At 34.0% G+C, this 14,941-nt stretch overlaps 1 protein-coding gene across 2 annotated transcripts in view; it reads left to right on the top strand.

Annotated features, from left to right (window-relative positions):
- Window positions 1-14,941, top strand: part of LOC136034618 (tectonin beta-propeller repeat-containing protein-like) — a 93,205-nt gene that overhangs the window by 64,422 nt on the left and 13,842 nt on the right. For both annotated transcript variants that reach the window (XM_065715904.1, XM_065715905.1), the window contains exons 13-19: window positions 295-508; window positions 3,474-3,593; window positions 6,064-6,220; window positions 8,063-8,262; window positions 9,122-9,331; window positions 11,313-11,408; window positions 14,101-14,236. In XM_065715904.1, coding sequence (XP_065571976.1) covers window positions 295-508; window positions 3,474-3,593; window positions 6,064-6,220; window positions 8,063-8,262; window positions 9,122-9,331; window positions 11,313-11,408; window positions 14,101-14,236 — 1,133 coding nt within the window. The remainder of the gene's footprint in view (window positions 1-294; window positions 509-3,473; window positions 3,594-6,063; window positions 6,221-8,062; window positions 8,263-9,121; window positions 9,332-11,312; window positions 11,409-14,100; window positions 14,237-14,941) is intronic.

Here is a 14,941-nt window from a genome sequence, read left to right as displayed (position 1 = left end):
TAGGCAAGGGCTTGAAGGAACCAGTGTCGCCTTTCTTGACATCAAAGGATTTTGGCGAACCTCTGGTGTCAGATTTTGCGGAAAACTCATTATAAAGATATCCGTAAATCCTTTCGGGTCAGGAAAGGTGAAATCGAGTCCAGAAATCCTCTAATCACTAAAGAAACCGAACCTCAATCTGTGTTCTTAGTGATCTGAGGTACTTCCCAGGCAAGATATAGAAATTTTTCCATTTTAACGTCCAAAATTGCATATTTTTCCATAATAATCATGATTTGTGTTTCTTTTTGAAAGATTTTGCATCGATCTGACGTGCGATCCTCACAAGCCAGAGGGAAATGTGGCATTCCATCTTAATCCAAGATTCCTTGAGAGCGAATATTGTGTCGTTAGAAACTCGAGAATTGACGGAGTTTGGGGAGACGAAGAACGAGACGGGGATTTCCATTTAGATATAAGCGGTGGAGATATATCAATTGAAATAGAGTGCCGAGAAGATTGTTATAAAGTATGGCCTTTTATTTATTACATTTGGTGACTCACAAATATAGAGAACAAAACAAAAATGACAAGGATGAAGGTTTCCTATGTTAGACGCTTATAATTAGATAGGTCATGAAAATGAAAATTTTGAAGTCGAAAAAAATGATCAGTGAGTAAAAATAACCATGCTGTTGAATTTTTCAAGCTCCATTTTATGTCTGGAAAGAAGTTCAATATTCGAATTATGATACAGCTGATGAGAATAGTGGTAAGTTTTTATTGGGTACATCGTCGACGTCAGCCGATAGGCTGTATTTCAGAATACAGGACGTCTTATTCGATAGGGATAAGTCGAGGCAGATTGATCTGTCATTCTTGGCTGAACGACCTATTTATATTTTAGTTCATTTTTGGGCTAACTCTCTGGTTGAATGGATCGCTGAGTTATTGCCCCCCTCCCCTTGATATTTTTTGAGTTCAGAAGACCTCGTCTCCAAAATAAAACGTAAATTATTTTAAGAGCTTCCTTACTTTAAAAGTCATTAATGCTTTGAATTTTGACATCTATATAATTCCGTCCTTATTTTCGCTGAAGTCTCTCCGGAAATGATTGCAAACGAATAGTTTATATCAGGATGAAAATTGAATATTGGGCAGCAATTTTTGGTTTAACCGCAAGAGCATAGTTAGTGGTGTTCCTCAAGATAGTAAGGATCTGCCTACATCTATTATACTTTAGGCTGTAAAATATTTTCTGATGGTTTTATACCTTATGGACTAATAAACCTGTTAATAATATAAAACTATTCAAGGAAAGTTTAAATACGCAGAATCATGTGTTTATCTTTAAAAATAAGTGTAAGCTAGCTTTGTTTCGTAAATTGTCTCTCAGTTCCCATTATTAAATTAATATTAATTTTATTTGATATAATTGATATATTTGATATAATTGATATTAATTTAATTTTATATTAATTTTATTTCAGTATATGGAGTATGTCAGGGTCTCATATGCGATAATACTATTAAACTTATTATCGGTCTGTTAGAAATAGTCCTGAAGTTGCTTTACCAGTTATTGTGTACAAAGTATATGTTTTTAAATTATTAATCTCAAGTACTTTTTATTGTTATATTTTTCTTTTACTATATTTATGCTGTATATATATATATATATATATATATATATATATATATATATATATATATATATATATATATATATATATATATATATATATATATATATATATATATATATATATATATATATATATATATATATATATATATATATATATATATATATATATATATATATATATATATATATATATATATATATATATATATATATATATATATATATATATATATATATATATATATATATATATATATATATATATATATATATATATATATATATATATATATATATATATATATATATATATATATAATGTATATATGCTATATTATGCTGTATTACTATTGCTATATTATGCTATATTTCTATTGCTATATTCATGCACTTTCTATTGCTGCATTTATATTTCTGTTTGGTCAACATTGAGGATCTTTAATGAACGTTAATAATAACTGAATATACATAAAAAGTAGAGACTTGTCTTGTGCTTGAAGAGCGTTCCGTGCGGGAGATGCTAAAATATACTTCTATTATCACCCCTTAGAGTTACACAAGATAGAAGGAATATTTTGAGTTTTTCTGTATTAGAAATATTGATTATTTGAAACCTACTATGCTTTTCATATTTCTCGTTGCAGACGGCTGGGCTACATGCATCTTCTATGATCCAAAACAAATGGGAAAAAGTTGTTGTGTTTTGTTTATGAAAAACTTTTATTAATATACCCTGTTCTTTCAGGAACCAGCTCTTGCTTAAACTCAGAACTTGCTTAAACCATGCTAATTTGATCCAATTCCCCCCAAGGTTTCAAAACGATTAAAGCACAGAAAACCATTCAAAAACGCTAATACAAACCAACAAACAATGCCTTCACATGACACTTCCACGATGGGCTATATCCACACGAATAAACCGACGAAGATTCCTAATACTAATAAAACACCCATTTCCAAATAATTTTTCCACCCAAGGCTCATCCTCCTCATCTACTCTAACAATTTTCTTTCTCAAAATCCTTAATCCTTCACGCTTCCTCAGAAAATGTAATAAATTTTCCTCCCACTCTCCGTACATCGGACAACTGTAAGGACCACTCTTCATTCTAACCCTTCCCAAATATATTCTTCTTCTCCCGAGTGGCTTAAAATTACCTCTACAAGAAATTACCCACTTAATATCCTACCTATGTTGATCTATCTTTGATTCCTATTTCCATTACTGATAGTTGTTCCAACTCATGAAATAGGTTTGTTAGGCAAAATGTGTTACTAGTGAAATTAATGAAGTAGGTTAAGGATGAATCAACGATATTTATTTCATTTTTAAATTTTCTTCTAATGCTTGATCATTACTTTTTTAGTTGTTTTGTTATTTCATCTTCCGTTATTTTAGCTATGTAGTATGTGTGTTATTGTTCAATGCACTCTGCGCTCGGTTAGTTCTTGTACAGCAGAGAAGCTAGCTATGAAGCAGAGATCAAGTCCATTACGCTTGCCAAAGACAATGCATAGCTCCTTAATGTTATACCTTGAAATAGGGACGATTCCATTTCATCTAGATTGATCCAAAGTAAGCCTCTTGGAAAAATTAATTATGCTCAATCTAAAAATGTACTTTTATGGATTTGGACCACCCCTCTGGAAATTTCTATTTCCTTATTTCCTTTTTTTTGAATTAAGAGACGTTTTGGTTTTCTACCTTTTTAGTTCAAATAAATAAATGGGAGATTGTAGTTCTCATGTTCCCTAATTTCTGGATTTGAATGTTACTTGTTGCTCGGGGTTTCGATGAATGACTTACACTATTTGTTTTTGAAGAATTACAATTTAATATTTCTAGGTTTCCATGAATAATGTCGGCGCTTACACATTCTTACATAGGGTGCCATTTGAAAAAGTGAAGTGTTTAAAAATTGGAGGTGATGTTATCGTTCGTTCCGTCAAATACACTGCTGAAAAGGTAATCAACTATCACTATATATGTATATCTTTTGAAAATGAATAAGTTATTTTAACTATATAAATCTTTTAAGGCATATTAAAAAAAATATATATCTTTCACCGGTAAATTCAAAAATTGAAGTGTGAAAATAGAATGTAATTGGTCTAATTGGTCTACATCGTTTAAACATGTATTAACATTAGCGTGAACTTCTAAATATTATTTGTTGACTGTCTAGGCTTTTCACAAGTTCAGGTAGTTTTTACCAACAAAAATGCCCAGATAGTCATTAAAATGGTATTACCCCAGACTAAGCAGCTGAGGAAAAAAGGGGAAAAATTATGCTTTATTAATTGAAAATTTGCAAATGGAACCCCTGTCGATAATCCACAGACCTTATATGAGGGGCAGGGCTTCCACTCTCGAATCTCAAAATTCGGGAACAACTTTTAAAAATTCGGGGAGTTTTCGGGGACGACTCTTCAAGATTCGGAGAATTTTCGGGGGCAAGTTCAAAAGGGAATTTCGTTGCAAAAATTTGGGAGTCAAAATTAGTTATAACTTCATTTTTCAGGCTCAAGTAAGGCTTGGATCCGCGTAGTAAATCAAGTTTTTAACAGAGTAGGTTTTACAGCCAGATTACGGGATTGGAACCCATAGCTAAAAACGATTATTGCTGATATTGCGGACAAAACCTCAAAACTGTTTTCTTAAATAAGGGCTGTCCATTTATTTTCAGAAAGACGACAAAAATAAAGTATAGAAAGGCAATAATCGCATACAGAGCAATAACATGAGCAATGATTTCTCCAAATTAATTTGCAAATTCACTTAAAATATTATTTGAATTTTTCTGCATATTGTGTAGTTCTGTTCGCCTTTTTCTTAATTTTCTAATAAATTTTTTTTCATCCACCTTCAAAACTTGAGAATCTTTCGGAAACTAAAGCATTATTCCTTTTCTTAAATTTGTTGGATTTAAAAGATACACTAGTATTAAATTCTTGCATATGACATTTTTCAAATCCGAAATTCTAAAAATTATTTCTATGATAAATTTCTGTTAGTTTTACTTCCTCGGTCGGATTGTCGGAGGTCTGGGATGTACTGAATTCCTTTTGTAAGTTCTGAAAGGTCAAGGTTTTCGATTAGGTACCAAATATCCTTTATTACAAACAACTATAATCTGAATGAAAAAATTCTGTTTGATCCATTTCAAAAATCTCAGCTAAATTTAAAAAAGCAAATATTAAAGATTGTTTGCTAAAATTTTGATTATTCAGCACTGATGATGAAAAATTAATTTATGTGATCTTCTTTGTGTGTTTTGTTTTTGTGTCCCTGTGTTTGGGATGGCCTCCTACGCCCCTCCTGCCCGATATTTATTTATTTATTTATCTTTGTTTCTTTTCTTTGTGTTTTTTTTCTATTTTACTTGTTTTTTGCTGTGTTAAATTTTTGAATTATTATTATGATGAGATGTTGATGTTTTTTCTATGTTTTTGCACTGTCCCAGCCTTACGAGCTCTGCTCTCTGTTGGACATAATATTGTTTTTGTACTTTTTAAGTTGAATAAAGAAAAAGTTGAAACTTGAAGTTAATAAATTATTAAGTTTACGTCTCGGACCGACCCAAGTGTTTAGAAGGCAGCCATTGGTCAGAATTAAGACCATACAGAGAAAAGAATAAGCCTTTCAGAAATTAAATCAATTAGCTGTTTAAAAATAACGGGAAAATAAAAATAAAATGTAAATACAATATTTGTTCTGGTTAAGTTTAGAATTTTGAAGATATGAAGGTAAGAATATTGAAGGATACTTCGAACACTGACTTAAATTTCAATGATAATAATCAATTCAATGATTCAATCTCAAAACCTAAAAAGTCAAAAACTAAATACAGTATAAATTACTATCGTGTAAAAACACTTTTTAAAAATCATAATAATGCATTGAAAAAAGTAACACTTGTGTAGATTGTTGGTATGCAATATTACTGTGGACAGTAGACCTTAGAATAAGAAAAACAAGACTTTGAATAGATTTTGTTCGTTGTGACCTTGTTTGCCTTATTCCTAAGCCTCCTTATTCATGTCATTCCTAAGAACGGGAGACACCCTTTATATCGCGTGTCTCTGACAGTTACATATATGTCCATACGCCTCTAATATAATTTATAATCTACTTTTACAAAGAAACAAGCGGAGTAAATAACAATGTAAAGTAAAAAAAGTTACAAGCCAACTTGAACAACCGACGTACCGTAGAAAACCAGAGTAAATAACAATAAAACAACAAAAGTAATACAAATACACCAAAACAACAGTATCAGCACCAGGCTTGATTCGTGTCAGGCTGCGTATCTTCCCTACCTTTTTTAAGCCTTGGGAAAACAGTTTAGAAGTCTAGGAAAAAAAATCATTTATAAATTGTAATATTTTCATCATTAGGTGTTTAAAACCTTAGCATATCCAAAATGTATTTTTAGCCTACATTGAAGCCGTTGGAGTGTTTCTTTCACCAGATATCAGGACATTTCAAACGCATTGAGAATCATGAGTCAGGGATTGTTTGGGGAATTGGCTGTGATGGCAACGTTTGGGTTCATACTGGTGGCTATAATGGACCCTGGCCTTGCGAAACTGGTAATTTGTAGAATCTTTACGATGTTTATATTGCCAATTAAATGAGTCGTTAGTTTTGATGAGTAAATTTTCCAGTTCAGAGCCAAAGAGTATGTATGACAAAAGGCGTATCTGAATTTTACAGGAGCGTTAAATATGTTTTTTTATGTATGTGAATCAAATTTAATCGTGGGAATTAATTAAGGCAAAAATAACCAAAAATCACTAGTCTCATATCTGCGCATAAGGCGTATAATTTTGTGAGATTAATTTAAGCTAGAACTTAAAAATATTTTGTCCCAATCGTGGCACGTCTTTCCTATCTTTTGAGATGTAAATTTGCTGTTGAAGATGTGACTAAGTATTTCTACCATATACATCTAAGATCTTAAATAAAGTTTTTATAATCTTGGCTCATCTTTAACCTTTTTTTTATCTAAAAAATTAGGTATTTCATAGGAATTGTTTTTTAGTTAATATTCATTAGCTGTTTGGGGAAGCATAATAGTATAGCTTTCTAGGAGTTATACCAAAATTAATGGAGAGAGGAGCCTTCCAGGGACAGTAAAGGGATTTTGAAGACTAAATTTGAGATTTAAAAGGGTGACACATATAAAATGTGAATGCTCAGAATCTACAAGAAATGAAACGGCTTTTGGCTGTAGTAGCACTTTAGAAAATGAAGCAACTTTTGGATATAGTAGCACTTTAGAAAATGCTCGTACAAAAATTACTGAACGTTCAAACCTTACAGTAAATTAGCCTGGCGATTCGACAAAGGTAAGATCTGTAAGTCTAAAACTTCTTCTTCTTGAAATGCCAAGCCTTCTGGAGTGCACAACGGTCTCTTTTTGGCCTCACGACGATTTTCCTAATTTACTCGCAGATATTATTATGTCGAAGGAAGTTGAACATACTTCTGTACAGTTGTCTTTCAGCGTTAGCTGATAGGCTTGAGAGGAGCAATACGTTGATGTCAGGCTGCAGGTTTGCCTCACTGAAGATTTTCCTAATATTTATTACTTCTTGCTGGATGAATTGGCTTTCAAAAATCACGTGGTTCAGGGATGAAAATTCTGCAGTATGGATAGGTTCGTTTATGCCTAGTAAACTCCTCATTTTTATGGCACTTGGTATTAACCAAGTGACATATAGCAATCGCAAATTCTGTCGGTCTGTCGGTCTGTCTGTCTGTCTATTTTAACCACGGCAATATTCTCCACAGCCAGTCATTTATAATCCCCCCCCCCCCGACATACATCCCTGATGGGATTTTTGTGTGATATGCTGAGAATCTCCACATAAATGCTTATTAACTGCAATCTTTAAAGTTTCTGGGAGCTTAAAATCTTTTGTTGGTGCTACTTCTGCATTATTATTTTTTTTTTTTCTAAATGTCTTTTGACGTTAGTGGTAATTCAAGGCTAGTGAAGGGTGAGGTTTCAAGTGTTTGACAGTCACGAAATTCTGTCCAAATGAAAGTATTAGAACCAGGCCTTGAAAAAAATCTCTAGAAATATAATGTAAACATCAAAAAGACTACAAGAAAATTCATTGAAGAGCCTGATTGGCTTGTTTCTATAAAATAGGAAACTGACTAATGGCGTCTCGAACAGATAAGTTCTTTCTAGTTTTTCTTTAGTTGAAATTTCTTATTTTTTACTTTAGAATTTAAAAAGTACTTGCAAATGCCTAAATCCAAAAAGCTCCCAAGTAGGCAGTACGAATGTTTTTTTTTAAATATTGCTAGAAGAGAAAAACATCATTTGGGGCAAAAGGAAATTTCTAGTATGCTATTAAACAGTAACAACAAAATATTACATATGACATATGTTAGCCCTTTTCAATCCCATTCATTTTCAGGATTAGAAGAAAGTTCTGGAAAAATTAATTCTCTGACTGATTTTAAAGCGTTTGAAATATACGAAAACCAGAGGTGGAACCTAAAGCATGGCTTTTCAAATGTTCTCCTTCCAACGGACCGCCCTCCCTGGTCTGACATCACAGGTCTAATAAAGCTTGATAAGGTGAAGGTCACTCTTCCATCTGCAAATTTCAGCTGGGTAAGTACTAATGAAATATTTTCTGATAGATATCTACATTGAAGAAAGGAATAGATTCTACTAAGATATGGAATGAATTTAAAAAAAAAATCTAATTTAGATTTTTGTAAGAAAGGAAGAAATAAAAATGTAAATGATATAATTTTTTTAAATATAACGAACAATTGCACACGAAAGCTGGATTCGAACCATTAATTAAGCTGACTTTTTTATTATTTGGCGAATTATAATTTTTAGGATGAAAGGAGCTCATCTATCGAAATTAATTTCTAGTATATACGCAATTTGAAAAATAACTTAATTTAGTGGACATATGAAGACAAAGTACGTTTCCATAAAATACTAGTTTAGTTCTAGGAATCATTGAGCCAACGGTTCGACCCTTGGTGCAAACTCCATGGATATGTGTGGAATTATTTTCAATACCTTTTAATGTTTTTAATACTGTTAATCATTTTGATAAAGACTTTATACTGGTAAGTCTAATGCAATACTGCTGTGGAGAGATGGAGGAGAACAATACATTAGAGCACAGATATAAAACGCTTTGAATGTAAGAAATATCGTAAAAACTTGAGCAGGCTTAGAAGTCTAAGTCCGCCTCTTTAGAAGAGTATTTCATTGATATAAAACAATAAAAAGTGACTTTTTGTGGATCTATTCAACCTTACTGTCACCAAAAATTAAAGCAAAAAAATTTCAAAAAATGGTTAGTGAACTAACCAGTGAACTAACCAAAAAATGGTTAGTGGCTGTTAAATAGAACAAAGATCGAAGATATTTACAAGTTTTTAATGAAATATAAGACTTATTTTTAATTTGTTTGTTTATTAGCTTATTTATAACTTTCCTGTTGTAGATTTCTGATTGGACAGTAGACCAAGATCTTGCTAGTGGAACCGATAGTGATGGTTGGCAATATGCTGTCGATTTTCCCGCCACTTATCATTCCCATAAAACCATTTTAGATTTTGTTAGGAGAAGAAAATGGATTAGAAAATGTCAAATTTCAGTGGATGGACCATGGGAGCGCCAAGGATTTTCGACATTAATTGATGTATCAATAAAGGTAAATTCTGCTAAAAAAAAAAACTAGTTTTAATTATTCTGAAAGTATCCTACCTAAATGAACTGGGATGATTGTGTTTGGGTGTATGGTGCATAAAACGTGCTCTCCATATTAAAATATATTTGGTTTTATTAAATGGCCGTCGATCATAAACACCTGCTAGCAAAAAGCTATATACAGGTGCGGGTGCAATGCGGAGCACAGGCGTTCTCCGATTTCCCTTATAGTGACCAATATTGTCCCTTGATTTACCTGTTGTTTGTTTTTTTTTTATTTGTCCCCTCCGCCTCTTTTTCCTTGACATGGATTTCTTGTACATTCCTGGCTTCTAATGGCGTAATTTCGTCAAAATCATGGGGGAGGGGGCAAAGTCGGAGCGAATTTTCCCAAATCAACTGAAAAATGATACTGAAAGTTAAAAAGGACCCATATGGTACCATACAGGCAAATATATACTAAAGAAAACTGGCCAGTTTCCCCGGATGCTTGAACTATGTAGACTTACCTTAATTTTGACAAGATTTTTGCTGCAACTAAATTTCAGGTGGGGGTAAACTGGGTTTGGGTGGCAAACTGGGTCTGGGTGGCAAACTGGGGCTTGGAGGGGGCAGTTGCACTCCCTCCTTCCCCATAGCAAACTACGCCCCTGCTGACTTTATATTTACCACAATGTGCAACTAAAAAAAATTTTGGGGTGTTTTCAAAGGAAATTAAAGCGTTTGGACTATTGCCATTATATATAGATTCCTAATATTTATTTACTCCTGCAATGTTTATTAAATTTATTTTTATCGTTTGTGCACAAACCAGTGTATTTTACATATTTGTGAGAGCCAAATGCAATAACTTGATTTTGGCCAGGTGCAAGCTCATGGTCGTCATTGAAGTGAGGTCTTACTATTCGTAATAGTCACCAAAAGTACTTCGTTATAAAAAGAAAATTAACGCTTGCTTGAACAAAAAAAAATCAAGCAAATCCGTTCCAATAAGATTAAATAGTATACTGTTAGATTGATTACCCTATAAGGATCGTAAGTTTAATAGAAGCGCACAGAAGGGACATACAAGTTACAAAAGAAAGATTTCTGGTCACACACTGGTGTCACCGGAGAGAACAGTATCTTTGTGTGATCCATCAAGATTCCACAAATGGTAGCTGGTTGAAGATAATTTCCTTACCTACATATTCTCTTACTAAAAATTATTCTCTCCCAGTTTGAACTTGGAGGCCCATGCTTCTTTTAATAGGCTGGATAAAGGATAGTTTCTATAAGTCTAAATATGGTATATCCAAAATTCTTACCTATATTGTAAATCTATTTATAAAAATCTGCCTGAGATTTCGTCCCTTCTCCGTAACCTACTAATTGTGCTTGTCACTAGAGTTTTTTTTTTTTTTTCTGAAAAAATAAGATTCTGTGTAATGGCATATTTTTTCTTTTGTTGCAGCTGCTTTGATTAATATAATCAGAAAATGTCCTCCGTCATTGGTTTGCCTGAGTATTTTTTTCATGCAATTTTGTAAATTAATTTATTAACTACCCTATACGACCTGCTGTAGGCTTTTGATATTTATAGAAGAGCTTGCTCTTTAGGGCCTAAAAACGTATCAAATTTCTGGGGGAAAAAAACTTACGTTTAATTAAAGAGTGATTGACATAGAGACAGAGAACTTTTTTTCTAAGACTGTGCCTGCTGTCATTCATCTCGAGTGATGTGTGAATCGTCGTTTTATTATAAAAAGTTTTATTAATAATAAATTTAGTTTATTTTCTTCTTCAAAAACTTCCCTAAATTTATTTAGAATAAGCAGTGTATATGACAGCATTATGTATATGCTCTAGCCGAATTTATATTTTATATAACAAACTGATTGTTCTCTTAAAGGGCTCACTTACACATTCTTCATTTAAAGGAAATGATTTCTTTTTGTTCCTAATAATAATATGAAAGGGAATAATTACTATTGCTTTTCTTTTAGCCTGGTAAATGTTACGGAGATGAAATTGGAGTTTGGGCCGTCACAACGGCTGGTTGTTTAATTTATAGAAAAGGAGTGACGCCATCCTCTCCTCTTGTAAGTTTTTAGCTTGATTTGTATCTACGTTCTTTCTTCCGTAGACTAACTACTCTAGAGTTTGATCAATTTTTCTTTGATCATTTATACAATTATTATTTATTTTTTTGATATTATGAGTGTACCAGAATGATCTATCTCCATTTTGTTTGTGTGCGATTCCGTACTACAAGCTAGTATACTAGGACAGTAGCTAATTGGTGAATAAAAGAGGATCTGATGTCCTCTTTCGTTGTGGACATGAGGGCACAGTAACACCATGAATTAAGTGTTGGAGATGAGGATATGGTTTCTGAAATAAAAAAAGTTGTATTTGTTGTAGGTAGACTAAGCATAGCGGAAATTGAACTGTTTTACTGTTCTCTGCCAAATTTTTAGTGAAATTTGTTTTGTATGGACGTTTGTAGAAATTTACGCTAGCTATTTAGTTTTGGATATATCAAATTTTATTTGCATTGTGTTACACCGTATAATATGCTCCAAAATAAAACACTAGACCACTATTGCTGGTATTGGTGCCATGGATTCCCGAGTCCTTAAAATAACATAGATGTGAAATTACGGTATTCTAAAGGGCTCTCTTGCATGATATCTTTGTGGGTGGTTAACATTGTAACTCTTTGTACAGTTTTAAATAGCTCCCCTATGAATTGGTTGGTGGTGAATTTGGTCCTATTAGCCGATTAGCTCATGCCGTCAACTCGAAGTCTAATATATGTCAGCTTTTTCAACATGATTTACTGACATTCGCAGTTTGAGCTCCTCGTATGTCTTCTGAAATATTGTCTTAGATATGGAAACTGCTAAGTACGAAAACTGTGGTCTACTGGGAGTTCTTCCCCAGTTCCTAAAGATTTGTCTCATTGTAATGACAGTATGTAGTAGGCAGGGGCGTCGTTTGGGGGGGGGGGGGGCAAAGGAGGTTTCTGTCCCCCCAATAGTGGGGAGAAAAAAATTATTATATACTCCGTGCCCTTTGACTAGCCGGATATGGATCCCTCTTGCCCCCCTCCCCCAATAAAATGCTGGAGATTCGCCCCTGGTGGTAGGGTATGCATGCCATCTTCTAATGAATCAACATCGAATCTAGGCATGTTTTGGGCTTTATTTTTCAGAGCAGAGTTAAGGTCTGAGTTAGTAAAGGCCTTTTGAAGGATAATTCAAGTTGTGTCTTAACTAGTTCATCGGAATTTTCCGTAATTCTAATGCTTTATCCGGTAAGGGTGTGCAAAAGCATTGAATATATGCCCCTCCCCCCATTTCAATCCTTGACTGAAGGACCATTAAACGGAGATCAGTACCGCCAGTTTGGACTGCAATGGGTAGTGCCGCATCCTTTACCTTTTTTATTTTTTTTATGCTTTACCTTCCTCTTGGAAAAAACTTCCATTTCATTTGTTTCTCCCGTTAAGGTGTCAAGCTAGGCTGTCTCCTGTCTTTCCGTCCTAGTTGTTGGCTGCATCTTTAAGCGTATAAATGGCCATGGAATATAAATTGCGCAAAAGATTCTCAAAGACGTCGACTTTTCTGATGATATTGTGCTTGGAGAAGCCGAAAAGCAGAAGCTTTAGGAATTTTTGAGAAAACGCGCGAAAAAATTTGAACAGTTCGGCTTACACCTCACAAAGAAAGTTGAACAGCTCGGGTTGCACATCAACGCTCCAATGACTAAGGCTATTTCAAGTAGCAGGCTCACCCATAAGAATCCAACTGGTATTTGAAGACATCAAACAGGTGACACACTTCAAATACTTATTCCAGTGACGACTCTGAAAAGAACTACGCTCCAGAATTGCCCTAGCCAACGCAGGATTTCAGATACTTACTGCCTTTGAGAGTAATTGTCTTTTCTTGATCTTAAGGATCAGGTAGAGAGACTATGTCACCAACGATGGGATTCCTTCCCGCAAAGGCTAACCAGCCATCACTTCCGTTTTGGGACTGTGAGATTGGTAACACCTTACACATATTCTCGGCCACATAACAGCCGTCCAAACTTGCTGCTCCACTGGTAACTGGAAGTCACCCCTCACTGAGGAAGATCAAAGAACATGCTCCGTAGGACATATGAATATGGCTGAAAGACCCCTTCAGACGAGTCTCATCAGAGTGGAAGGACATCTACACAGCGGCCCGCTTGAGGGAAGATTAGAAGCTGTTCACTGAAGCCATCTACACAGCGCCTACTCCCTAAAGCCTTGTTTGCCTCAGACTAGAGGAATCACGGTTAAGGTTAAGTTTCTATTTTTTTTTAAGGCTAAGATGAATACACTGTTAGCCGTACTGCAAAATAAATGACCTCATATATTTTTTTTTGTCGGGATGTTACACTTTCCGAAACTACTTTTTTGTTTAATTCTTTAGATTTTTCAAACGCAACTATCTATTACAAGCAAGGTTGTTATACTGAAAAAAAATGATATTCACATTTTATCCTCTGTTTAAGCAAAATTGCTTAGCTCTGGAAGAGTAGAGCGTTTTCTTTTATTTTCTATTATTATTATTATTGCTAGGCAGTATTTGGATTGATATAGTGAAGTTTTGTCCTGATTTTTTTTCCCAGGTTTGTTTGTTTTGTTTTCTACTAATCAGGTTTGGAATTAATAACGCGATTATTGTTATTATTTTAATCTCCAGGTCTTCTGCATTGATATAATGAAGCTTTTGTGACTAGTAATGTTTTTGTTTCCAGGGTACTGAGTGGGAGTCTGTTTCAACAGAACAACCTGTAATTTGTGTTTCTGCTGGTTTACAAACTGAAGTATGGTGTGTTTCAAAAGATGGTTCGCCAATGATACGATCAGGAATAAACAGTTCATTCCCGATGGGTAAGTCAGAAATTCGAAACTGTGTCAGATGCTTTATTAGACCCAAACAAGTCACATGAGACTTCTTCCCGATGAGTACCCAAAAATAAGAAGGGGATGCCCGGTTCGCCCTTTTAGGGTTGCTATCTACCGTAAGATAGCTATATTTTACGGAATCAATAGTGTTCATTCCACTCAGAGATATTAAGCAACCTAGCGAAACGGCTCTCTAACAACGAGCAACCGCTTTACCTGGGCTAGGTCAATGTAGAATAAAAAAAAAAAACAAAAAAAACTTGACGTCCATCGATTACCTCACTTATATATAAATATGTAAAAATAGGTCCTAAGTGGAGTTAAAGACCCTAAATGAAGGTTCTCGTAGATTGATCTCACTATCGGTAAAATTGAGCTGGATCAATGACTAAAGTTTGACCCTATCCGAACCTTCTTCAGTCAACTTAGGATCGTTCTGACATATCAACTTTGTTTATGTTCTATGATTTCAATCCTTACCATCACTTGGAAGAGATTTTCAATAAGATTACAGTCCAGTATGAGGTGATGAGCCCAACTCTCCCGAACCTTGTTTGTACTGACTCCATTAACTAAGAAACTTTTAGGCCGGGAAATCCGAAAGTCGTCATCTGTTAATCACTTTTCATCCGCTTCCCACACAGAAGAGATCCCTAGGAAAAATTTATAGAGGAAAAAAAAACTTGTTTT

The sequence above is a fragment of the Artemia franciscana genome, chromosome 13 (assembly GCF_032884065.1).
Source record: "Artemia franciscana chromosome 13, ASM3288406v1, whole genome shotgun sequence".
Classification (NCBI taxonomy): Eukaryota; Metazoa; Arthropoda; class Branchiopoda; order Anostraca; family Artemiidae; genus Artemia; species Artemia franciscana.
This window is presented reverse-complemented; position numbering and strand designations above follow the sequence as displayed.